Genomic DNA, 26,410 nt, shown 5'->3' with positions numbered 1-26,410 from the left:
CATGCTCTGTCTCTCTCTGTCTCAAAAATAAATAAACGTTAAAAAAAATTTTTTAAATATATTTGTATTTATATTTTTGAGAGTTATATTTATATTCTGAACGTTTGAGAGTTCCTGTGGCCCACATCTTCACCAACACGATCTTGTCAGTTTGTAAAGCTCAGCCATCCTAAAATAATGTCTCACTGAAGTTTTAACTTGCATTCCCTGATAATTAATGATGTTAAGGGATGTCCGGGTGGCTCAGTCGGTTAAGCGTCCAACTTCGGTTCAGGTCATGATCTCACGGTTCACGGGTTCGAGCCCCGCGTCGGGCTCTGTGCTGACAGCTCAGAGCCTGGAGCCTGCTTCCTATTCTGTCTCCCTCTCTGTTCCTCCCCCGCTCGCACCCTGTCTCTCTCTCAAAAGTAAATAAACAGTTAAAAAAATGATGTTAATGTATTTTGCTGTGCTTATTGGTTAGTTTTAGATCTACTTTCGTAAAGGGACCATTCAAGACTTTTTAAAAATATTGTGGCACAATACTCATAAGTTTACCGTCTTAACCATTTCTAAGTGTGGAGTTTAATAAAGTATATTCACATTGTTGTGAAACCAACCTCCAGAACCCATTCATCTTGCAAAAATGAAACTTTGTATTCTTTTTTTTTTTTTTTTTAACGTTTATTTATTTTTGAGACAGAGAGAGACAGAGCATGAACGGGGGAGGGTCACAGAGAGAGGGAGACACAGAATCTGAAACAGGCTCCAGGTTCCGAGCTGTCAGCTCAGAGCCCGACGCGGGGCTCGAACCCACAGACCTTGAGATCATGACTTGAGCTGAAGTCGGACGCTTAACCGACCGAGCCACCCAGGCGCCCCAAAACTTTGTATTCTTTAAATAATAATTCCCCATTCCCCCTTCCTCCCATTTTGTCTGTTTTTAATTATTACTAAGTTATAGCCTTTTGTTATATATTCTAGATGTGTCTTTTGTCATATATGCATTGCAAATATTTATTCCCATCTGCAGTTCCTCCTTCTATGTTCAGAACAGCATCTTTTGAAGGTCAGAAATTTTTAATTTTTGTAAGAAATTCTTAATCTTAATGAAGATCAACTTAGCTTTTCTTCTGTGCGGCAGATTGTGTTTTCTGTGGCCTTGGCTGTATCCCACATTCCGCATATACTTATGATGGGATTTTGAGCTTCCTTTCCCACTGAGTTTCGCTGGTTCCTTTGTTCTAATTCAGTTGACAATGTATTCATGAACCTGTTTCTAAAATGTGTTTTGTTCCATTGGTCTATTTGTCCTTTCGCCAATACTATATCGTCTTAATTAATATAGCTTTGTAATAAGTCTTGAAATCAGATAGTGCAAGTCCTTCCATTGTATTCTTCTTCTCCAAGATTGTCTTGACAATTCTATACCCTTAGTACTTCCATATGTTTTAGAATCTGCAAGTCAATGTCTTTAAAAAAAATATCCACTAGGATTTTGATTGGGATTTTGTTAAATTATATTTTTTGAGTCTCTCTAGCTGGAGGTTTATTTCAGAATGCAAAGACCCAAGTGGCTACCAGATATCTAGTCTAACTAAATATAAATGACAAAGATTTCTTTTTAAGTTTTGAGGCTATGCCCTACAGCAAGCTAGTAGATATAGTTAGCAAGGAAAATGCCACGATGATAGCTTTTGCTTCACATTATATATCATGATGTTTTATGATATAAAACAGCTCAGGGAGACTCTTCACTGTCCTATCTTTGCTGTGGATTATACCTTTCGTTCATGGCCAGTGAGGTTCATGCTAGCCTTGATGTCTAACTTGTCTATTATTAATTTTGTTACCTGTATTATCTTCTTGTCTGTATTTTACTATCTTTGCTCAATCTTCATGTTGCTGTGTCATTTTTAGTTGTGAACTTTTTTTAATTAAAAAATGTTTAATATTTATTAAACATGTTTTAATGTTTATTCATTTTTGAGAGATAGAGAGATGGGGAGAGAGAGAGAGAAAGGGAGACACAGAATCCGAAGCAGGCTCCAGGCTCTGAGCTGTCAGCACAGAGCCCGATGCGGGGCTCGAACCCATGAACTGTGAGATCATGACCTGAGCTGAAGACGCTCAACCGACTGAGCCACCCAGGCGCCCCAGTTGTGAACTGTTAAGTAACAGCATGATTGGATTTTAGTTTTTTAAATCTAACCTGTCGCTCATTTACATTTAATATGCAAACTGAAAAAAAATAATACACAAACTGAAACAGCATAGGTGATATTTTTGGGGGGTTTCGTCACCTTATTTTATGACTGCTGGTTCTTCTCTTTATCTCCTGGCTTATGTAATATGAACCACATTTTAGTTGTGGTTTTTGTTATCTGTATTGTAATAGTAAACTTCAATGGAAAATCAAATGACATTTCTGCAGTTACGATAACAAGAACCAAACAAGTTCAAGTCTTAACTCACTCTGAGTAAAACAAGGGGTTATATGTGGTTTTGTCCCTCCAAGTGTCATTTCAGCCTTAATTTCATCAGTGTATCCCTCCTTTCCTTCCAGTCTGTGTTAATTTTATTCTGTTTAGAGAACTACATTATTATTATGTGATTCTTTTCATCACATAAAAGTATTTTTGATTACTTAGCTTTTCTTTTAATTTTGTAACCGCTTGAATAGCAATGACTTGTACTTACTTAGCCATGTTTATCTTTAACCTCACAACCTTTTTATTTTTATTGTTTTAAATGTTTTTGTGTGTGTTTTATTTTATATTTGAGAGAGAGAGAGAGAGAGACAGAACATGAACGGGGAAGGGACAGAGAGAGAAAGAGACACAGAATCCAAAGCAGGCTCCAGGCTCTGAGCCGTCAACACAGAGCCTGGCACAGGGCTCGAACTCATGAACCGTAAGATCATGACCTGAGCTGAAGTCGGAAGCTCAACTGACTGAGCCACCCAGGCGCCCCTACCTTACAACCTTTTTTAAAATCGTGACTTCTGCCCTTCTTTAGTTCTTAATCTTGATTTATTTCTTGCAAACTAGACCATGTCTTTGAGTTTTTTCTTCTTTTCTGGAAACAACATTATCTTCACTTTGCTATGTCTTGCCCTGACTGGAGTCAGCTTAATATTTGTTTGTTGCTAATTAACCTGGCTTATTTTCTCCCAGTGAATATTTATAAGCTATTTTCTTTAAACTTGAAATTTAAAGGTGTCACCAGGATATGAGTTAAGAAGCAACATTTTATTAATTTCCCTTGAGTGAAATGAGCCTCTCTCATCTAGAGATTTAAATCTTTTTTTTTTTCCAACTCAGACATATTTCTTGTGTATTCTTCTAATGATTGCATCTACAGAATCAGTTTCTGTTTCTTTATCAGAAACACCATCATAGGTTGAAAATCTATTTTCTGTCCTCCATAGTCATCGTGTTCTCTTTAATGTCATGTTATTCTCTTTGTTCTTTTCCTTGGCGTTTTTAGGAAACCTTTCCAGTTTGAAACTCATCAGAATTTCCTGAACTTGTTTTAAAAGTGCAGACATAGTGATTGTCCTTGGCCCTCCGGGTGGCAAGGGTGAGGGCATGACTGGGGCAGCCTGAACCTCTCCTCCCACAGTCTAAGGCCATGAGTAACCTTGTCCACTCCCCCCCACCCCAGTACTCCCTACAAGTAATGCCATATTTATGTGTCCTGTGACAGGCTAAAGGTTAGAAACATTACTCGACATAAGTATTCTATTTTGTACTATGTTCATTCTAATCATTACTACCTCCAATACTGAGTTTAGTTCTGTTATTGTGTTGTTAGCAATCTGTGCATATCATATGCGCATCTGTTTGTGTAAGTTTCCTTACCTCTCAGCTCTTACTTTGGTGTTGAGTCTCGGTAAGAAAGAACCCATTTTGTTTCTACTCGGAATTTTGCTTGTTTCTATCTTATTTTTTTTTTACCGTGAAATAATCATGTGTACAAAAAGGATGAGTGAAAATACATATGTGCAATTTAAAGAATGACGATCACATGAATACTTGTGTTCCTAGGACCCAGGTATCTGTAGACTAAAACTGGAGAAGCCCACTGAGCACATTCCTCTCCATTCCCTCCCAGAAGCCATTGTCCCGATGTCCTTCTTGACAGTTTTTGTCACTCGTGCCTGTATCCCTAAGCAGCTTGTTGTTGACTTTTGCCCGTTTTTAAACTTTCTATCAATGAAAGAATATAAAATGCTGTTTTTTAGCATTTATTTATTTTTTGAGAGGCAGAGAGAGACAGTATGAGTGGGGAAAGGACAGAGAGAGAGAGAGACAGACAGACAGAATCTGAAGCAGGTTCTAGGCTCCGAGCTGTCAGCACGGAGCCCAATGTGGGGCTCGAACTCACAGTGAACAGGTTGATCTTGAACTGAGCTGAAGTCAGACCCTTAACCAACTGAGCCACCCAGGTGCCCCTATAAATGAAAGAATATAGTTGAAAAAATGTGAGTATTCTTCAGTGATGTGCTCCATTTTCTCAACATTATGCTTTTCAGACTCACCCGTGCTGACGCTTGGTGTTGTGGTTCACCCATTGAGAGTATTCTGTTGCTTGAATATACCACAACTTATGTATCCATTCTGCTATTGATCAACATGGGAGTTCATCCTCACTTTTTTGCTATTATGAGCATTGTCGCCCAAAGCATTCTTTTCGTTTCACCTGATACCCACATGTAGCAGTTTTTCCAAGTTTTGTAGTCATAATAGGATTGTCGGTCATAACGTATTGGTGCGTTCAAGTCTATGGATGAGCTGGTATGATTGCTATGACAAAACTATATTGGCTTAAATAAGATCAAAGATTACTTTTCCTTCACGTCATAGTGACACAAAGAGCCGTTCCTGGCAGAGGAGTGGCCCGTGAGGAACAGTACTCCAGTCATGATGATACACAGGTTTCTTCAGTCATTTTCAATCAATGGGGCTGGCCAACTGAAAGGCCACATGCGAAAGAATAAAACTACACCACTCTCCTACACCACACACAAAAACTAAGTTAAAATGCATTGAAGACTTGAAAATAAGACCGGAAACCATAAAACTCCTAGAAGAAAATACTGGTGGTAAGCTCTTTGACATAGTTCCTGGCCATGATTTTTTGGATCTGGCACCAAAAGCAAAAGCAAGAGTAGCAAAAATAAGTAAGTGGGACTACCCCGAACTAAAAAGCTTCTGCACATCAAAGGAAGCCATCAACAAAATGAAAAGGCAACATACTGAATGGGAGAAAGTAATTGCAAATCATGTATCTGATAAGGGGCTAATAGCCAAAATGTACAAAGAACTCATCCAACTCAATAGCAAAAAACAAACAACAAACAATACAATTTTTTAAAAACTTTTTTTTAAAGTTTATGTTTTGTTTTGAGAGGGAGAGAGAGAGTGAATGTGCAGGGGAGGGGCAGAGAGAGGGGGAGAGAGAAGAGAGAGTATGGCAAGCAGGCCCTGCGCTGTCAGCACAGGGGGCCACACGGGGCTCAAACTCATGAACCGTGAGGTCCTGACCTGAGCCGAAATCAAGAGTCGGATGCTTAACTGACTGAGCCACCCAGGCGCCCCCTAAGCAATATAATTTTAAAAAATGGCAGAAGATCTAAATAGATATTTTTCCAAAGATGCTATTCACATGGCGAACAGATACACTTAAAAATGCTCAACATCATTAATCATCAGGGGAATGCACATCAAAACCACAATGAGATATCTACTCACACCTGTTATAATGACTGTTACCAAAAAGACAAGGGACAACAAATGTTGGTGACGATGTGGAGAAAAGGGAATCCTTGTGCACTGCTGCTGGGAATGTAAATTGGTGCAACCAGGATGGAGAACAATACGGAGGTTTGTTAAGAAATTAAAAATATGAGGCCCCTGGGTGGCTCAGTCAGTTAAGCATCCGACTCTTGACCTCAGCACAGGTCTTGATCTCAGGGGCGTGGGTTCAGGACCCACAATGGATTCCACCCTGGGTGTGGAGCCTTCTTAGAAGTCAATTAAAAATAGAACCACCATATGATCCAGCAAGTGCACCTCTCAGTGTTTGCCTGAAGAAAACAAAAACAATAATTTGAAAACTTTGTACACCTCCCTGTTCATTGCAGCATTATTTATAATAGTCTATATACGGAAACAACCTAAGTTCCCATCAACAGATGAATGCCTAGAGAAATTTTGGTGTATATACACAAAGGAAAATTGTTCGGCCAAAAAAGGGAACGGAATCTTGTCACTTGCATTAACATGGATGGGCCTTGAGAGCATTATGCTAAGTGACATAAGTCAGCCAGAGAAAGGCAAATACCACATGATCTCTCTAATACGTAGAATTTAAACAAACAAACAAGAACCAAGCTTATAGATACAGAGAACAGACTAGTGGTTGCAAGAGGCAGGGGTGGAGGGTGGGAGAAATGAGTGAAGTGTTTTTTGTTTTTTTTAAGTTGAAGAAAATTCAATTAAAAAAGTTCTAAATATTGTACTGTGTGTTAAGTAACTAGAATTTTTTTTTAATTGTTTTTAACCTTTATTTATTTTTGAGACAGAGAGAGATAGAGCATGAATGGGGGAGGGTCAGAGAGTGGGAGATACAGAATCTGAAACAGGCTCCAGGCTCCGAGCTGTCAGCACAGAGCCCGACGCGGGGCTCGAACTCATGGACCGCGAAATCATGACCTGAGCCGAAGTCGGACGCTTAACCGACTGAGCCACCCAGGCGCCCCGGAGTAACTAGAATTTAAAGTAAGAACTTTAAAAAAGAGTTTATTAGGAATAAAAAAATTTCCTAAGGACCTTTTTATACAATTCGGAAACGAATCCTTTGTCAGTTATACGTGTTGCAAATGTCTTCTTTCAGTTTTGGATAGTATTTTGGTATCTTTTCACAAATGAATGTTCTTAATCTTGGTGTGAATTTAATTAGTAATATTTTCCTTTTTGCCTTCACATTTTTTCTGCTTTAAGACGACCTTACCTAACCTTTAGTCACAAATATATTCTTTATGATAGTTACATTTTCCCCTCTTTGCCTTCCATGTTTAGAGGCTTAATACACCTGAAATTGATAATGTGTGGAGAGGCAGGTGTCTGATTTCATTTTCTTTTAATACAGATAATCAACTGACCCAGCACCATTTATTAAAAAACCCATCTTCTCTGGATACATAATTCCACCTGCTATATATATATGTGTGTGTATATATATACATATATATATATATATATATATATATATATATATAGGCTCATATATGTTAGAGTCTGTTTCTGTCTCTCTATTCTGTTCTACTGTTCTATTTGTCTATTCTTGCACTAATATGAAACTAATTTAGTATTTCTACCTTTATTATTAAGTCTTTTTCTAGTAAGGGAAATACCCCTACCTTGGTGTTGATCTTTGCATCTCCATATAAAGTTTAGAATCAGATGGTTAATATTCACAGAAAAAAAAAGCAGAAGAAACAAAACAAAAATTCAATTGGGATTTTGATTAGAAGTGCATTAAATCTAGATCGATTTGGATACAATTGACATCTTTATGGTACTGAATCTTCTAATTTATAAACGTTATTTCTTTTGTCTAAGCTTCAGTTTGGTAGTTTTATAATTTTCTCCACACAAGTTTTTTTTTTTTCTTGAAAGAGAGCATGACTCGATAGAAGGACACAGTGGGGGGGGGGGGGGTGGGGAGAGAAAGAGAGAGAGAGAGAGAGAGAGAGAGAGAGAGAGAGAGAGACAATCTTCAGCAGGCTCTGCACTTAATGCAGAGCCCAATGCAGGGCTTGATTCCATGACTCTGGGATCATGACCTGAGCCAAAAAGGGAGTCGGACACTCAACTGACTGAGCCACCCAGGCACCCCTACAAAATTGTTTTTTAATTTAATGTTACGTGTCTTGTATTTTTATGCTACTCTCTTCTAATCGATGAGTTGCATATTTATTCATGTAATTTGTATCAAGTTTTGCTTTATATAATTTGAAACTGTGTCATTAGATGCTTACTACTTTAGAAATATTATATCCTCCTGGTAAATTGAGCATTTTACCATTATTTTGTGACCTCTTTATCTCTAGAAATGGTTTTTGCCTTGACGTCTGTTTTGGCTTTATATTACTACAGCTGCCTAACTTTCTGTAGGTCGTTATTTTCATGGTGTCTTTTTCTATCCTATCACTTTCAGCCTTTTATATGCTTATGCTTTGGTTGTAACTCTTTTAAGCAGCATATAACTAATGTTAGAATTTGTTCTTAATCTGGGTTGATAATCTTTGTCTTTTAACTTTAGTCCATTTAAATTTATTGTAATCATTGATACATTTGGATTTATTTCTATCTTATTTTGTGTTTTTCATCTGGCCTTCTTGTCTATGTTTTTCTCCTTGCATTTTTTTTTAAGGAATACACATTTTATTTTTTATTAATTAATATTAAGACATTTAAAAATATAATTTATTGTCAAATTGGTTAACATACATTGTGTTCAGTGTACTCTTGGTTTTGGGGGGTAGATTCCCATGATTCATCGCTTATATTCAACACCCAGTGCTCATCCCAACAAGTGCCCTCTTAAATGCCCATCACCCATTTTTCCCCTCTCCTCCACCCCCTATCAACTTTTAGTTTGGTCTCTGTGTTTAAGAGTCTCTTATGGTTTGCCTCCCTCCCTCTCTGTAACTATTTTTTCCCCTTTCTTTCCCCCATGATCTTCTATTAAGTTTCTCAAGTTCCACATATGAGTGAAAACATATGATATCTGTCTTTCTCTGACCGATTTATTTCACTTAGCATAATACTCACCAGTTCCATCCACATTGTTGCAAATGGCATGATTTCATGCTTTCTCATAGTCACATAGTTTTCCATTGTATATATAAACCACATCTTCTTTATCCACTCATCAGTTGATGAACATTTGGGCTCTTTCCCTGATTTGGCTATTGTTGAAAGCACTGCTATAAACATTGGGGTACATGTGCCCCTGTGAACCAGAATTCCTGTATCCTTTGGATAAATTCCTAGTAGTGCTATTGCTGGGTGGTAGAGTAGTTCTATTTTTAAGCATTTTTTTTTCTTTTTAAAGTTTATTTATTTGTTTTGAGAGAGACAGAGACAGCATGAATGGGGCAGAGAAAGAAGTAGAAAGAGAGAATCACAAGCAGGCTCCATGCTGCCAGCCTTATGTGGGGCTCGAGCCCACAAAACCATGAATTCATGACCTGGCCTGAAATCAAGAGTCAGATGCTTAACCAAATGAGCCACCCAGGAGCCCTTCCTTCTCACATTCTTATGAATTGGTTAATTTTTTTCTCATGTGTCATGTGGGAAGTTCTCAACTCTATCAGAAAAATCCAAATCTCTGTATCTTTACCATCATCCTGAATAGTAAGACTTCTTTTTTTTTAATTTTTTTTAATGTTTATTTATTTTTGGAAGAGAGACAGACAGAATGCAAGCAGGGGAGGGGCAGAGAGAGAGGGAGACACAGAATCGGAAGGAGGCTCCAGGCTCCGAGCTGTCAGCACAGAGCCTGATGTGGGGCTCGAACCCATGAACCTGAGTTCATGACCTGAGCTGAAGTTGGACGCTTAACCGACTGAGACACCCAGGCGCCCCAGGACTTCTTTAAGCAATTAAATTTAAATCACCACCACTGTCAGTTTATTATGCTATTATGTCATATATTTTAGTTCTATCTGGTTTCCTGTATCCCCATAACATATTATTATTATAGCCTTAATTGGTCAGTATTTATTTGAGTTTACTTATATATTTACCACTTTCTTTATTCACAATTCCTTCTTGCATCTCAGACCTTTCATCTGGGACCTCTTTCCTTATGTATGAAGTACACTCATTAGGATTTTCTTTAAAAAATTTTTTTAATGTTTGTTTATTTTTGAAAGAGAGAGAAAGACAGCATGTGAGTGGGGTAGGGGCAGAGCGTGTGGGAGACACAGAATCCACAGCAGACTCTAGGTTCTGAGCTGTCAGCACAGAGCCCGATGTGGGGCTTGAACTCATGAACCACGAGATCATGACCTGACCCAAAGTCAGATGCTTAACCGACTGAGCCACCCACCCAGGCGTCCCTCATTTAGAATTTTCTTTAGTGGATATCTGCTCCTGGCTAACACTCTCAGTTTTCACTTCATGGAAAATGTCTATTTTTGCCCCTGTTATTGGAAGATATTTTTGCTAGGTATAAAATTTTAGGTTGATGATACTTTCTCTTTGCACATGGAGTATATCATTCTACTCTCTCCTAGATTTCATTGTTAGTAGGGAATTTTGCTCTTTTTTTTTTTTTTTAAGAGAGAGAGAGAACGAGCAGGGGAGGGGCAGAGAGAGAAGGGGACAGAGGATATGAAGCAGGATATGCTGACAGTAGAGACCCCAATGTGGGGCTTGAACTCACGAACCACGAGATCGTGACCTGAGCTGAAGTTAGATGCTTAACCAAATGAGCTACCCAGGTGCCCCGGGAATTTTTCTCTTTTTAACTGTGGTTTCCTTACTGTTAATCTGTTTTTTGTCTTTTTCTGCTTTTAAGCTCTCTTTTTCTTTAATGTTCTGCAGTTTTACCATGAGGGGTCTAGTTGTAGATTTCTTTTGTTGATTCAGTTTGAGATTCATTGTGCTTCTTGAAAGTGAAGATTTGTTTCTTTCATTAGTTCTGAAAAGTTTTCAGTTACTATTTATATTTTGCCTTAACTCTACTCACTTTTTTGAAACTCTGATTAAATATATGCTATACCCTGTCCTTCTAACCTCTATATTCCATATTTTTTCTTTAATATTTGACCTTGATATTTAATATTTGACCTTTAATATTTGTCTTTGAGCTGCATTCTAAATAGTATATTCCATTCTGTCTTTCAATGTATTAAGTATTTTTTCACATATGTATATATTTTTTTTAATTTTCTTCTGAATTTTAATTTCACTTATTATATTTATCATTTTTAAGAAATGCACAAATAAATTTTGTTTGGTTTGTCTTTCAAATATGTTTACTATTCATCATCAAGCTTCTTGTTTTTATTTCTTGAAATATATCCTATGCATTGATTTTATATTTTATGACTGAAAATTCCTAGGTCTGAAGATTTAGAGGGTCTAGTTCTACTCTTTCATTTCTTCTGGCAGCCACTTATGATATATGTAAAGATTTTTGATGATGAGCTGTTCAGTTTCTTTGGAGACTTATTTACAAAAAAAAAAAAAAAAAATGAAGCCTGGGCTGAAGAGGAAGTCTTACATTAAAGATTTTAATGTGACGGGCGCCTGGGTGGCTCAGTCGGTTGAGCGTCCGACTTGGGCTCAGGTCATGATCTCACAGTCTGTGAGTTCGAGCCCCGCGTCGGGCTCTGGGCTGACAGCTCAGAGCCTGGAGCCCGTTTCAGATTCTGTGTCTCCCTCTCTCTCTGACCCTCCCCCGTTCATGCTCTGTCTCTCTCTGTCTCAAAAATAAATAATAAACGTTAAAAAAAAAAGATTTTAATGTGATTCTCTCAATCACCATGAACACCATCACCATATTATTACATTAAATCAAATGCTTTCAGCTTATGGTGTTTCAGACCACAGACGTGAATTCAGCTTACAAACAACATGGGCTAGGTTAGGAGTTTTCAGGAGAGATTTTTTATTTCCTTCAAATTTTCCTTGCAAACTGCTTGGGAGAACCTTACTTGAAGTTGTATTTAACCCTAACTGTGGTTCTAGCCTTGTGGTCCCAGATTTATCGTGGAGTGGACACTTGTCACTACTCATCTTAGGTGGACCTTGGGCTCCAGAGTCGTAGGAACCTTTGACAACTCTTACATTCATTCAGTAAGTCTGACGAATGCCTTCAAGGTGAATGGTAGCTCTGGGATGGAAACCTTGGGTGTCCAACTTCCCTTAGTCTGAGATACGAACATTCGTGTGTGTGTGTGTGTGTGTGTGTGTGTGTTTCACCCGCTAATGGCTACATTTAAGAATATAAGAAGCGGAAATCTTATTTGGATTTAAATGCTGCTCTTATATTTTAATCACCAGTAATCTTTCCATGTCACGTCCATAATCCCTTTGCATTTTATCTTACCTGATTCTTTTCCAGAGACTCCTGCCTATGTTTCCTAGAGACCATTTACTCTTGTACTCTACTGGTGGGCCCAAAAAGCTTAATGAAGTTTTCATCTAGATCTCTTCTCTTCATAGATCTTTTTAAAATTATATGCTTCTTCTGATTTCAGTATACTGTTGAACTGATTCTACAGTGTTTTCATGGTCCCTGTTTTATTTACCCTTTTCTCATCCTTGACAGGGTGAGATGTGGTGAAACCCGATATTATCAACTGTGTTCTTTTGTGTACTGCTTAAATCTGTCCTTCACATTTATGGCTGGAAGGCAGGTTGGTGTGCACGGCACCTATTTCTGACCCCAATTTTAGCAGGATTTTTACCATTTTCAGCCCTACCATAGAGGTCACATTTTCTCCTACACTTGCACTTAAAGATACGAGACTATGGAGTACCTTAAAACTTAAATTCCCAGCAGTCATACGGTTGATACTGGCTTCTTTTACCATTTTCATGAAAGACTTGAAGGTATTGAGGGAAGGAACTAGGAGAAGAATTTTCTAGACATGGAAAGGACCATTTGGAAGGCTCTAATAATGGAAGTGTGCCCGGCATGCTCGAAAAACAACAAAGTATCTGGTGTGACTGGAGCAGAGTGAGCAAGAGAGAAAATATAGTAAATGCCGTCAAAGGAATAATAGGTTTTTGACTTTTTTTTTAACTCAGAATAAAATTGGGAGCCTTTCAGAGTTTTGAGCAGAGGAATAAGACAATCTCACTTAACATTTTACAAAGGTCACTGTTGTCATTGACAAGAGTCGTTTTTTTTAATGTTTATTTATTTGTTTTGAGAGAGAGAGCTAGAGAGAGAGAGAGAGAGAGAAGGGGGGGGGTGCAGAGAGAGAGAGAGAGAGGAAGAGAGAGAATCCCAAGCAGGCTCTGTGCTGTCCTGCCTTGTAGAGCCTGACACAGGGCTCAATCTCACAAACTGCAAGATCATGACCTGAGTTGAAATCAAGAGTTGGATGCTTCACTGACTGAACCCCACCCAGGCGCCCTTCACTTAACATTTTAAAGGAGCAACTCGGGCAGTTCTGGAGAGCTCATGGGGGGAAAGAAGCAGGTCAGGGAGCCATGAAGTGTGCTGGTGACAGACAATGGTGTGGCCTGAACTGCCATAGTGAGTAGAGGGGCAAAATGAGGTAGATACATGTCTGCAGTACTAGGTAGTACTAGGTACTGTGCAGTACTAGATTTTAGGCATATGTAGCAGACTAAGCGGATCTTAAAAGCATAGTACTTATTCAAACTACTTAGTACTTAGCAGGAGAAGGAACACACAAGGTATACTGTGCGTCATTTTTTAAATTATTTTTTAATGTTTATTTATTTTGAGAGACAGAGACAGAGCACAAGCAGGGGAGGAGCAGAGAGAGAGAGAGAGAGAGAGAGAGAGAGAGAATCCAAAGCAGGCTCCAGGCTCTGAGCTGTCAGCTTAGAGACTGACACAGCACTTGAACTCACGAACCACAAAAGCATGACCTGAGCCAAAGTCAGACTCTCAACCGACTAAGCCACCTACCCAGGCACCCCTTCACTTTGAATGTAAGATGTGCTTAACATCGTTTCAAAACTTTCTAAGTCTCCAAAAGAGAAAAGTGCCACCAATTATACTGTGACACTCCATCCATTGCAAGATACATCCAATTTTAGGGATGTTAAAATACCAGAAAACTATGCCTTAGAATCAACAAAATAGGATATCACGTAGCACCACTTGCAAATTAAAAGGCACGCGCGACATTACATGTTTTTGCAAGAACGTATCCAAATAAAACACACACATAAAATATTTAAAGTGTTTCCTTGGGGTAGTAGCAAAGAGTGGGAGTGGGTTCTGGGGAATAGAAAAATACATACAAACACACCTGTGTGCAGACACGTATACATGCACACAAATCACCAAGACAGAAGCTTGGAATAGGGAAGATTTCACATAAATCCGCAGTATACATCCATGGATCTCAGACCTCTTTTTTTTCGATAAACACGTGTAATGCTCCTTAGGTCCTTTTTTCACCTGTACGTGTTTAATGTCGTAACGTACTTTGCGACATATGATGCTGGTGACAATTCTGCTTGTTTGCTGCTGCTCCTGAACTCCTGGAAGAGCTACTTCTGGTTTTTCACCATTCGGCTCCGGGGAATCAGGATTACCACTGCCATAGCTTGCCAGAACTAGGAGGTGCCGAGGACAAGCCTGTGACACCTGGCCAGTTACAAATTCTAAACCCCAAACGGGGTGGAGATCATCAAAAGGAGGCGGAATCAGGAGACAGAGGGTAGCGAGACCTGTGAGCGCAGCATAACATAACGTGTAAACTTGTTAAATCACGAAATTATGCACCTGAAACTAATGTAACATCGTGTGTCAACTGTACTCAAAAAAGGAAAATGAAAGAAAAGGAAGAAGAGTCAGAAAAGACATTGAAGAAAGCATTTTTCTTGAATCTTCTCTCAAGGTAGTCCAAATAAGGGAGGGGGTCTGTCTATTCCGTGGGTATCAAGGAGAGGATTTCCCCAGCCGTATTTAAGCAAATAAAGCAGGACCTTAGTTTTCAGATCTTAGTTAATTAAGGGTCGAAGAACGTTGTACATCGTTTGACTTGATGATCCTTTCCTCTTGAAAACACAAAACGTACCTTCTGTGCCTTTCAGAAATTAAAACCTTTATTTGTGGAGTCTAAAATGAACCTGATAACAGGCCGTACTTCCTCTTCAAGCGATCATACACCTGTGGTAGGTAGATTATTTTTTCTCTGTTAAACATTTAATCAGTTGCTATTATCCACCCTCAGTAATGAAACCTTTTCGTTTACCTGCAGCTAGACAACAAGGACACGGAGGTAGTCAGTGATCAGACATATTTTCCCCCGTCACCAAAAGGTAAGTATCATTATTGTTGGAAACAACAGTTCACACGCAGAACGGGCACTTAGTCTAGATTGAGATTTCCTTCTCGTTGTTATCGCGAGGCGTTTGGAATTCTGGGTGGATGCTTTCTTCCGCCAGTTTATGAAACGAATACTTGGATATGCTGAATAAAAGAATGCTAATACGCATTTCTGAATATCAATCCCTGCTAACTGAAAATGAATTTAATCACACTTCAAAACGGGAAGTGGTCTCAGTTGAGATCCTTTTCTATTTTATTAAACTATCACAAGCCTGAAGCTCGTGTTGAATTCCCATTTGTCCATTTTAAGAACCAGAAGAAAAGTATGACGATTTCTAGCATACTTTATGTCCCATGGGTCCTGACGGGGCTTCAAACTGAATTCTTTTGGAACCAGAAGTATGTTTTGTCCATAGGCTTCTGGAGGTCTTTAGGAAATAACCATGCTTCCTATTCTCTAACAAACAAGTTAGGCGAACAAAATCTGACATTATTCGTTTGAATTCTGTTAGTTTGCTGATGATAACCAAAGAGTGTCAGTAATTTCTGTTTTTCTGTCTGGGAATGGTTAAAAGTAGACTTCTATAATGAATATTTATGCAAGGGAGAAGTGTGGGATAAGAGGTTTTAAATCCTGGGCCCTAATTTTAAAATCTGCTTTTTGAAACCTACATTGTGCTTTAGCAGAGGGGAACCTTTCTTCTGGGTTTCCATGCAACAGAGAGGCTTTTTCTTTAGTGCTTATATTGTAGGTAGTGTCTGTTCTAGATGTACCTGCCCTGGGTACAGAGAAATCTTCCAACAATCATAGAGCTGTTTGCTTCCCGGGCTGCTGTTTACATTATAGGAACACCAGACTCTATGCCATGCAGCTGCTAGCTTGCAGAATGGCAATCTTTTCTTTCTTTCTTTCTTTCTTTCTTTCTTTCTTTCTTTCTTTCTTTGAGAGACAGCGTGCGTGCACATGCCTATGCACGCACACAGATGGAGGAGGGGCAGAGAGAGAGGGAGACACAGAATCCTAAGTGGGCTCCAGGCTCTGAGCTGTCAGCACAGAGCCCGACATGGGGCTCCAACTCACAAACCGTGACATCGTGACCTGAGCCAAAGTTGGACGCTTAACCGACTGAGCCACCCAGGCGCCCCAGAGTGGCAACCTTTATAAAGGCATCTGAAGTTAAATAAGTTTAGATTAAATAAGATCGGACCTGTTGAGTTGTTGGAAATTCTAACCCACACAGCAAGTTACTTCTGAAACATCATAATGTATTAGGGTAAGAGAGGCTCTCAGGATTTATTCTAAAAATCTAGATTGTCGAATTTGGAACCTATGGGTTGCCTGACATTTTAATTAGAGAGTTTAATTAACAGCAACATTCCATTCCCCAGAAATCCAGTTGACGTTTTTGCATCCAAAATTGATTTTCCATTTTTCAAAGGTCCATTCAAAGTAGCACAAATTAACCTTGATGGCCACCTCGAATACACGGTAGCTCCGGCCAAAACAAATGCTGTCACTCCCTTTCCTCAGCCCTGAAAATGCAGGGTTATTTCCACCCTTCATTAACCTGCTCTTTTGTTTTACTAAATAAAATCGAATGTAAATGCTTTTTTATGACCCACAATCTTGCGGTACTCCACAAAGCTCTCCCATCATTCTGAACGTTTATCTGCATTGCACTGGAGATGTATGTGACCGTGTTCACACCAAACATCTCTGGACAAAACCCCCGAAATTGCTTTCTACTCAATCTCTGATACAACTTTGACATGCCGCGTTGTTCCCTTTGAAGATAGCGTGGGGAGATAATCCAGTTAATAAAAGTCTCTTGTTAAGTGGATTCCAGTTAATCCAAAATTTACTAGAAATACATATTCTTTTTTTTTTTTCTAAATTTTTTGTTAATGTTTGTTTTTGAGAGAGATTCAAAGACAGAGACAGAGTGCGAGCAAGGGGAGGGGCGGGGAGGGAGACACAGAATCCGAAGCAGGCTCCGGGCTCTGAGCTGTCAGCACAGAGCCCTATGCGGGGCTGAAACTCGTGAACCTCAAGATCATGACTCGAGCCGAAATCGGACGCTTAACCGACTGAGCCACCCAGGTGCACATAGAAATACGTTTTCTATTTGTAATGAATGGAAATGAATAAATGAATGCCAGGAGGAAAACTGAATTCTAAATTTGCTAATTCGGAGAGTCAATGAATCTCACTAGCACACAGGTTACTCCCTTCAGGCCCCCAGGAAATAGTTTAGTACATTTCTAGTATTTTCGAGCACAAATTCACAAATACATTATTAAAGAGCTGTTTAGTTACATTATGATTTTCTATAGCATGGGGGATTACTGTAACCTGTCTGGTGACAGACCCCCAAATCAAACTCTTTAAAGTCAGTGCTGTATCGAGTTCCATTTTTTAGAACATGCAAATCAAATATTAATATTCTAAATACTTACTGAATACTTAGCCTCCATGTTAACAGCATCCTCAGTGTTCCATCAGAGAACCCGAGAGGTTATTAGATCGTACTTTCGCACCACAAGGTACTTTTAATACTTGTGTATGGCTAACGTTTAGTGGAAGTAGGCGCTGTTGTAAATGTCTTTCACGTTTTAGCTCTAGTCCTCACAAAGCCCTAGAAGGTTGGCATTCTTGCTTTCCCCCGGTCTACAGAGGAGACAGTGGGATACAGAGAGTTTTAGTAGGCTACCAGAGTTGTACCACAACAGGTGGCACAGCTGGATTCAAACCCAGACAGTGTGGCCCCAGAGCCCTGGCTTGTCACCATCCAATTATATTGACTGACCCCAAGACGTATGCGTGACATGAGCCCCGTTCTCAACCACACACAACGGGGAAATGAGGGACGTTAGAGAGAAGCCATGGAGGCCAACAGACTTCAGTTCACATCCCAGCTGCAACCGCTCGCTTACTGACATCATCTCAATTCCCTCTGCTCTGTACCATGGGATGGTGACCCCGCCTCATGGCTTTGCAATGAGGATTACACGAGATACACGCCATGTGCCTAGCGAACCCCTCTCCTTACCTTTCCTCCTGAGCTATTGACCAAATTATCCCCAAGTTCCCCAAGTAAAGTCCGCGAACCTACCTTTTAGCCCATCACACGAGTCATAATGTCCTCAGCACGAGGCTACTCTGGTGATTTAAAAGAGCTAGTCTCTCCTCTAATTCTTCAGTAATTACCTTTCTACCAGCCGGGAGCATAAGAATAAAATTGACCATTCGTATCAAAGTACACAGTAGGCATTTTGAAAACGGTGACATTAAACATAAAGTATAGTTTAAAACGATGTTATATCAGGGGACACATCTCTTCTAAGCAGCTTGAAAATAACTTTTTGTGTTGTGGCAAGTTTTAATCCAAAAAATTCTAAAGAGAACGAAAGAGAATCATTCATGCGACATAGAAAAAGAGATCGCTAAAAAAGAGAGAGAGAGAAATACATTTTTGTCAATATAAGAGAATAAAAAATGAGGTATGATACTATCTGCAAAATTTCAAAGCAGTTTTTACGCAGTAGTAATTATCCCAAGAGAGCCCAGGTAACATTATTAATTTGTTTGCTACTTAGCGGTGATAAAATTTGGGATCTGAACTGCCCATTGTATACTGTGGACTGCCACAGATTTTATGTACTCAAGAAGACCTTTCTCACAGCCCAGTAATTAGGTGCTATTGACATTGTAATCTTTGGAAATGTTCTTAATGAGCCCCAAAGACACGAATCTCATAGATAAAACCTCAAAGTAACACTGACCCTTTAAGTGGCTTGTCAGCAAGAGAAAGCTCAAACATAAATATCTGAAACACAGGAGACACCCAAATTTAAACCTAGATTACATTGTTTTGTTCATTCTCTGAGACTTTCAAGGAAGACATATTGAAGAGGTGATTTTAAAGGCTTTTAAAGAATAGTGGAACAATTGTAATATATTTGAAATAATTCGAAAATCTTTCTTTTCATCCTTTGAAGCTCTGGACTCGAAAAGTATTTTTTTTCTAAATGTGTTTTCCACCAACTTGTAAAGATACATGTTCATTGAGAGTGGAGTTCAGTGACTCCTGTTTTTGTTGTAAAATAATAATATTTTACAAATATAACTTTACAAAATAATTTACAAAAATATTTTACAAAAATAACTTTACAAATCACGTAAGAAGTTGGAACTTACATAAAAAAATGAAAAGCAAAAGAAATTTCAGACATAATGTTAACATTATTTTATATATTGCTTCTAGAGTGTAACTATAATTAATATAATTTAGTAAGGTTTTCAAATTCATGTTCAAATGCATATTTTGTAATATTACTACATACACTACATATATGCGTAAACAATATATAACATCATTTACCGTGTAATTGATAGCCATTGTGGCTATTAAAAAATGTTAGAAGAAGGAATTAGTCCATCAATATGAGTTAATGCCAGGACTAAGCTGATTTACTAAACATAATATGTTAAGGGGTCTGTAAATGTTAATGATGTCACTGCCACGAAACTTCTCTACTATTGTCCTATTGTCACCAATTACCTATTATTCAAATGGTCTATTTCCAAGTTATATATGTGATCCTTACCTTTAAGATTTGGGCTGATTCTCAACAACCTTTCCTTAGGAATCTTGCTTGCTCTTCATACCTATATTCTAGAGATATGTTCTACTCAAGGTCTGGGATTTAGGAGATTAGATGATAATTAAAGCCTGGACGATCAGCGGTTTGTCTCTTAAAACATCTTCCCAAATACCATGAATTCTCAGTAGCATAGAAAAGAGTCAAGATGACCAGTTGGGTTAGAGAACTAATCACAAAAATTAGAGGTTGTCTGTGTTCCTGAGGCTCTGTCCATGGGTTAGAGGGGGATTGAAAAATGTGAAAAAGGAAAATGAAAGGTAATCCATCCTTTGAAAACACAGTGTTGATCTTTGAAATGAGTAAGCCGGCAAGTTACTTTGAATTTGTAAGATCATAAAACTTTGAGTTGGAATGGAGTAGAAAAGAGGGTGAAGACTAATACATATTCTGAAAGTACTTTATTAATTTGGCATCAGAACTGTCTTGTATTAAATTGGTCTGGTGATGCTTTTAAGTATATGTGGGCAATGTTTCATCTAACAAATGCCACTACACACGTTCGTAATTGTGCCCCAAACTGATAGGTAGAGCTCTCCAAAAGTGTAAAGCGTGAGACAAGAACGCTTTCTGGTGCACACCGTTAGTCACGCGTTGGACCACGAGTTGGAATTCAGCAGCCTCCCTGGATCTCGTGAACATTATTTTATCCCACACCTTAGCTGCCTGCCTGTCAGTTACGAGGCCTTATAAACCATATAAGCCTCTGTGGTGGTAACGAAGTATTGAGAAAGGGTTTAATTAGTGCAGAGACAGTGGGGATTAATTTTTAAATTTAGGAGTGGTTCTGTTACAGAAATGACAAAATGTTACAAGATATTGTGTATAGATTCATGCAAATTTGTGGGCATATCAAGTACACCCTTAAGTGGGCTTGAAATGATATCTTGGGGTGCAATAGATATCGTATGAGTATTACTTTCAACTGGAGGGACCCCAAGTTTGGAAACCGAGGAAACTGAACTCTGTTGATTCCAATAGCTTGTCTGAAAGTCTCTTAGCGTGTCTGTTTAGACAATCACATCTATAATTTTAAAAACTTGTGTCTTCCAATCTTCATATAGCGATTATTTTTTCTTTCCTTTTTTATTTTTATATTTTTAACTTTTTAAAATGTTTATTTATTTTGAGAGAGAGAGAGAGTGAGCGCGAGTGGGGTAAGGAGAGGGGCAGAGAGCACGAATCCCAAGCAGGCTCCAAACTGTCAGCACAGAGCCCTACATGGAGCTCGAACTCATGAACCCTGAGATCATGACCTGAGCAGAAACCAAGACTCAGACGCTTCACCGACTGAGCCACCCAGGCGCCCCTATTTTTTCTTTTTCTTATTGCACTGGCTAGGATTGTCACTATGATGCTGAACAGAGAAGTCAGGGACACCCTTCTTTTGTTTCTCTCTTAATAGGACAAATTTTGAAGTGTCACTATTGCAATATATTGCAATATATTACAAGAATTAATTATATTCTCTATGCTGTACTTTCTATCTCTGTGACTTATTTTTTCCGTAACTGGAAGCCTGGACCTCCCCACTCCCCTTCACCCATTCTGCCCATTTCCCCACCTCCTTTGCCTCTGGCAGCCATCAGTCTGTTCTCTGTATTTATAGGTCTGATTCTGCTTTTATTTCATTTTTTTCCTTTATTTTGGTTTTCAGACTCCACATGTAAGTGAAATCATTTTGTCTTTCTCTGTCTGCCTTATTTCACTCAGCATAATGCCCTCTAGGTCCATCCATGTTGGCACAAATGTCAAGATCTCATCTTTTTTGATGGCTGAGTGATATTTCATTATATATACCATATATATACATACATAAACATATACATATACATATATATATTCATTATATATACCATATGTGTATATCTATATGTAAATATATGGCATATATATATTCATTATGTATACCGTATATGTATATGTATATGTATATGTATATGTATATGTATATGTATATGTATATGTAAATATATGGTGTATATATGTGTATATATGGTATGGGTGCCCGGGTGGCTCAGTCAATTGAGCGTCTGACTTCAGCACAGGTCACGATCTCACGGTTTGTGAGCTCGAGCCCCGTCTCGGGCTCGCTGTTGTCGGCCTGTCAGTGCAGAGCCCGCTTCAGGTCCTCGGTCCCCCTCTCTCTGCCCCTCCCCCACTTGTTCTCTCTCTCTTAAAAAATAAATAAAAACATTAAAAATATGTATGTGTATATTTATATAAATAACATCTTCCTTACCCACTTACCATACCTATCAATGGACACGTGGGTTGCTTCCATATCTTGGCTATTATAAATAATGTTGCAGTAAACATAGGGGTGCATATATCTTTTTGAATTAGTGTTTTTATTTTCTTTGGTAAATACCCAGGAGTGGGATTACTGGATCATATGGTATTTCTATTTTTAATATTTTGAGGAACCTCCATACTGTTTTCCACAGCGGCTTCCCCAACAATTTCCACTAACCGTGCACAAGGTTTCTTTTTCTCCACATCTTCACCCACACTTGTTATTTCTAGCCATTTTGATTTTAGCCACTCACATGTGTCTCACTGCTGTTTTGACCTGCATTTCCCTGATGATTAGTGATGTTGAACATATTTTCATGTGCCAGTTGGCCATATATATGCCTTCTATGGAAAAATGTGTATTCAGGTCCTCTGCCCATTTTTGATCAGAGTATTTAGGGTTTTGTGGCATTGAATTGTGTAAGTTCTTTATGTATTTTGGATATGGACCCCTTGGCAGATGTATCATTTGCAAATATCTTCTCCCATTCAGTAGGTTGCCTTTGTTTTCGTTGGTTTCCTTCACTGTTGCATTTTATTTTGGAGTAGTCCCAATAGTTTATTTTTGCTTTTGTTTCCCTTGCCTCAGGAGACATATCTAGAAAAATGTTGCCATGGTCAATGTCAAAAAAATTACAAGCTCTATTTCTTTTCTTTTCATGTATATATTTATGTATATTTATATGTTCTTGTGTATTTTGTTCTGGCCTATTTTGTATCATAATTTTTTTAATGGACATTATCAATTATTTCTGTGATACACATATTTCAAAGTTTTTGTCGGACTATGTTATCAACTAAAATTTATCTGGAGTGAATTCATGTTCTCACAGCTTATCTTGCTATTGTCTTTACAAGCATTCTATTCTTTTGTTTATTTTGGAACTTTGGTTTTCAGGCTCATTTCCTTCCTCCTTCCTCCCTCCCTCTGTCTTTCTCTCTTTTCTTTTGTTTTTCTCTTCTCTTCCCTTTTCTTCTCTTTTCTTTTCTTTTCTTTAATTTTCTTTTCCTTTCTTTCTCTCCCCACCTGAATACAGCTCTGTGCCTGCTTCCACTATGCTAGTCTCACTCCTAGTCCAAAACCAGTTCTTCTAAGTTTGGGGGTTGCCTGTGCCACTGTGACATTAGGGTCTTGAAGCCTCCAAGCCATCGGGTGGCTTGGTTCAGTTCCTCTGTGTGAAGTAGTTTTTGCCTTTGAGCCTCCCTAGGCCCAGAGCTTTCTATAAAGCCATAGCCCCAGATTAGAAACTATTTTTCTGGGGTTTTTTTTTTCCTCCCACAGTATCCTTTCATTCAAGCTACTGCCTTTGAGGAGTGAATTTCTTCTTTTACCCAACATGGAGCACATTTAGTCTTTTTGACCATACAGGAGCTCTGGGGCGTCTGAGTGGCTCAGTGGGTTAAGCATCTAACTCTCGATTTCCGCTCAGGCCGTGATCTCACAGTTCGTGCTTTTGAGCCCCACATTGGGCTCCATACTGACAGTGCGAAACCTACTTGGGATTCTCTCTCTCTCTACCCTCCCCTGCTCATGTTCTCTCTCTCTCTCTCTCTCTCTCTCTCTCAAAATAAATGAATAAGCTTAAAAAAAAAAAAAAAAAGGAGCTCTATTCCCGGCTGTCATGAAATCCTGCAGCCAGAGCCCATAGGCCTGTGGTTTCAGCCCCTGTGTCAATTTCCTAGGGCTGCTGTAACAAAGTACAGCAAACTGGGTGATTTAAACTGCACAAATGTTATTGTCTCACAGTTCTGGATGATAGAAGTTTGAAATCAAGGTGTTAGCAGGGGCGTGTCCTCTGACAGCTGTGAGGGAGGCGAGGGAGAACCTGTTCCATGCCTCTCTCTGAGCTTCCGGTAACCTCGAGTGTTCCTGGGCTTGGCAATGGCATTTCCCCTATGTCTTCACATTGCCTTCCCTCTGGGTGTGTCTGTATCTGTGTCCAAATTTCTCCTTTTCATAAAGACACAGACATATTGCATTAGGGCCCACCCTGAAGACCTCATTTTGACTTGATCGTCTACATGACCTTATTTCCAATTACGTTCACACTCACAGGTACTAGGACTTCACCATCTTTCAGGGAGACACAATTCGATCCATAACAACCCGGTTCGTTGCTTTACATGTCTTTACCAGAGAAATGTTTATCTTATCATGGGCATTATGTCTTTCTGGTCTCTCGTTTGAAATTTTATTTATCATGGAGCATAGGGTATACTAGATCGTAGACTCACTACATACCATTGTACTTCCTTCTCCCCTCACCAAAAAAGTCCTAAGTGTTCAAACCAGTTTTCTTTGTGTTTCTGAAGCAAAGACTTTCAGCTTTACCTTATGCTGTTCTAAGAACATTTTGTCTTGTAAATTTATGGCCACAATTATCATTGTCTCATACACCAAAAGTGTGCATTAAGATATTTATGAATATAAAAGAAATATATAAATATATATTATATATATTATATTTGTAAATATATTTAAAAAGAATACCTTTTTAAAATTTTTTAATGTTTATTTATTCTTAAAAGGCGGGGGGCCTTTTAGAACCAGAAACTGAAGCAGGCTCCAGGCTCTGAGCTGTCAGCACAAAGCCCAATGTGGGGCTCGAACTCACCAACCATGAGCTCATGACCTGAGTGGAAATCAAGACTCAGATACTTAACCAACTGAACCACTCATGTGCCCCTGGTTTATTTCTTAAATTCCATATTTGAGGGGCGCCTGACTGGTTCAGGAGGTATATAGCATGCGACTCTAACTCAGGGTCATGAGTTCAGGCCCCACGTTGGGCGTGGAGCTTACATTTTAAAAAAAGACAAGAAAAAATTCCACATATGAGTGAAATCATCTGATATTTGTTTTTCTCTGACTGACTTATTTCACTTAGCTTTATACTCTCTAGCTCCATCCATGTTTTTGCAAATGGCAAGGTTTCAATTTCATTCTTTTTATGGCTGAGTAGTATTCCACTGTGTGTGTGTGTATACACACACACACACACACACACGTATATATATACATACATGTATGTATGTATATATGTATATAATACATATAATATAAAATAATATACATATAACACATATAATACATATATGTATATATACACGTGTGTAAATATATGCATACATGTATCTATACACACATATATACACATGTGTGTATATATACATACATGTATGTATATATAGAGAGATGAATAGATAAAGAAGATGTGATATCACATCTTCTTTATTCATCAGCCAGTAGACTGTTTGACTATTGCAAATAATGCTGCAATAAACATAAGGGTGCATGTATCCCTTTGAATTAGTGTTTTTGTATTTTGCAGGTAAATACCCAGTAGTGCAATTACTGTAGTTCTATTTTTAAATTTTTGAGGCACCTCCACACTGTTTTCCACAGTGGCTGCACCAGTTTGCATTCCCACCAACAGTGCAAGAGCGTTCCCCTTTCTTCACATGTTTGCCTGACCTGTTGTTTCCTGTGTTGTTGATTTCAGCCATTCTGACAGGTGTAAGGTGATATCTCATTGTAGTTTTGATTTGTATTTCCCTGATGATCAGTGATGTTGAGCATCTTTTCATGCGTCTGTTGGCCATCCGTAGGTCTTCTTTGGAGAAATGTCTGTTCATGTCTTCTGCCCATTTTTTAATTGGGTTATTTTTTAGATGTTGAGTTGTATCAGTTCTTTATATATTTTGGATACTAACCCTTTATCGGATATGTCATTTGCAAATATCTTCTCCCATTCCGTAGTTTGCCTTTAAGTTTTGTTGATTATTTCTTTTGCTGGGCGGAGACTTATTTTGATGTTGTCCTAATAGTTTATTTTTGCTTTTGTTTCCCTTGCCTCTGGAAACATATCTAGAAAAGTGTCACTATGGCCAATGTCAGAGAAATTGCTGCCTGTGCTCTCTTCTGGGATTTTTATGGCTTCAGGTCTCACATTTAGGTCTTTAATCCATTTTGAGTTTCTTTTTGTGAATGATGAAAGAAAGCATGGTCCGGTTTCATTCTTTCGCATGTGGTTGTCCAGTTTTCCCAATACTATTTGCTGAAGAGACTGCTTTTTTCCCATTGAATATTCTTTCTTGCTTTGTCAAAGATTAATTGACTATATAGTTGTGGGTTTCCTGAGTTTTCTGTTCTATCCCATTGATCTGTGTCTATTTTTATGCCAGTACCATACTGTTTTGGTTACTGTCACTTTGTAATATAACTTGAAATCTGGAATAGTAATACTTCCAGTTTTTTTTCTCAAGATTGCTTTGAGGTCTTTCGTGGTCCCATATTAGTGGAATGTGTTTCCATTTCTTTGTGTTGCCTTGAATGTCTTTTATCGGTGTTTTACAGTTTTCGGAGTACTGGTCTTTCACTTCTCTGGTTCAGTTTATTCTTAGGTGT

General features: G+C 38.6%; 1 protein-coding gene across 2 annotated transcripts in view; it reads left to right on the top strand.

The window, feature by feature from the left end:
- CB4H10orf67 (chromosome B4 C10orf67 homolog) overlaps positions 1–26,410 on the top strand; it is a 162,650-nt gene that overhangs the window by 128,657 nt on the left and 7,583 nt on the right. For both annotated transcript variants that reach the window (XM_042991229.1, XM_042991230.1), the window contains 2 exons: positions 14,808–14,888; positions 14,975–15,035. In XM_042991229.1, the coding sequence (XP_042847163.1) occupies positions 14,808–14,888; positions 14,975–15,035 (142 nt within the window). The remainder of the gene's footprint in view (positions 1–14,807; positions 14,889–14,974; positions 15,036–26,410) is intronic.

This window comes from Panthera tigris, chromosome B4 (genome assembly GCF_018350195.1).
Source record: "Panthera tigris isolate Pti1 chromosome B4, P.tigris_Pti1_mat1.1, whole genome shotgun sequence".
Taxonomy (NCBI): domain Eukaryota; kingdom Metazoa; phylum Chordata; class Mammalia; order Carnivora; family Felidae; genus Panthera; species Panthera tigris.
This window is presented reverse-complemented; position numbering and strand designations above follow the sequence as displayed.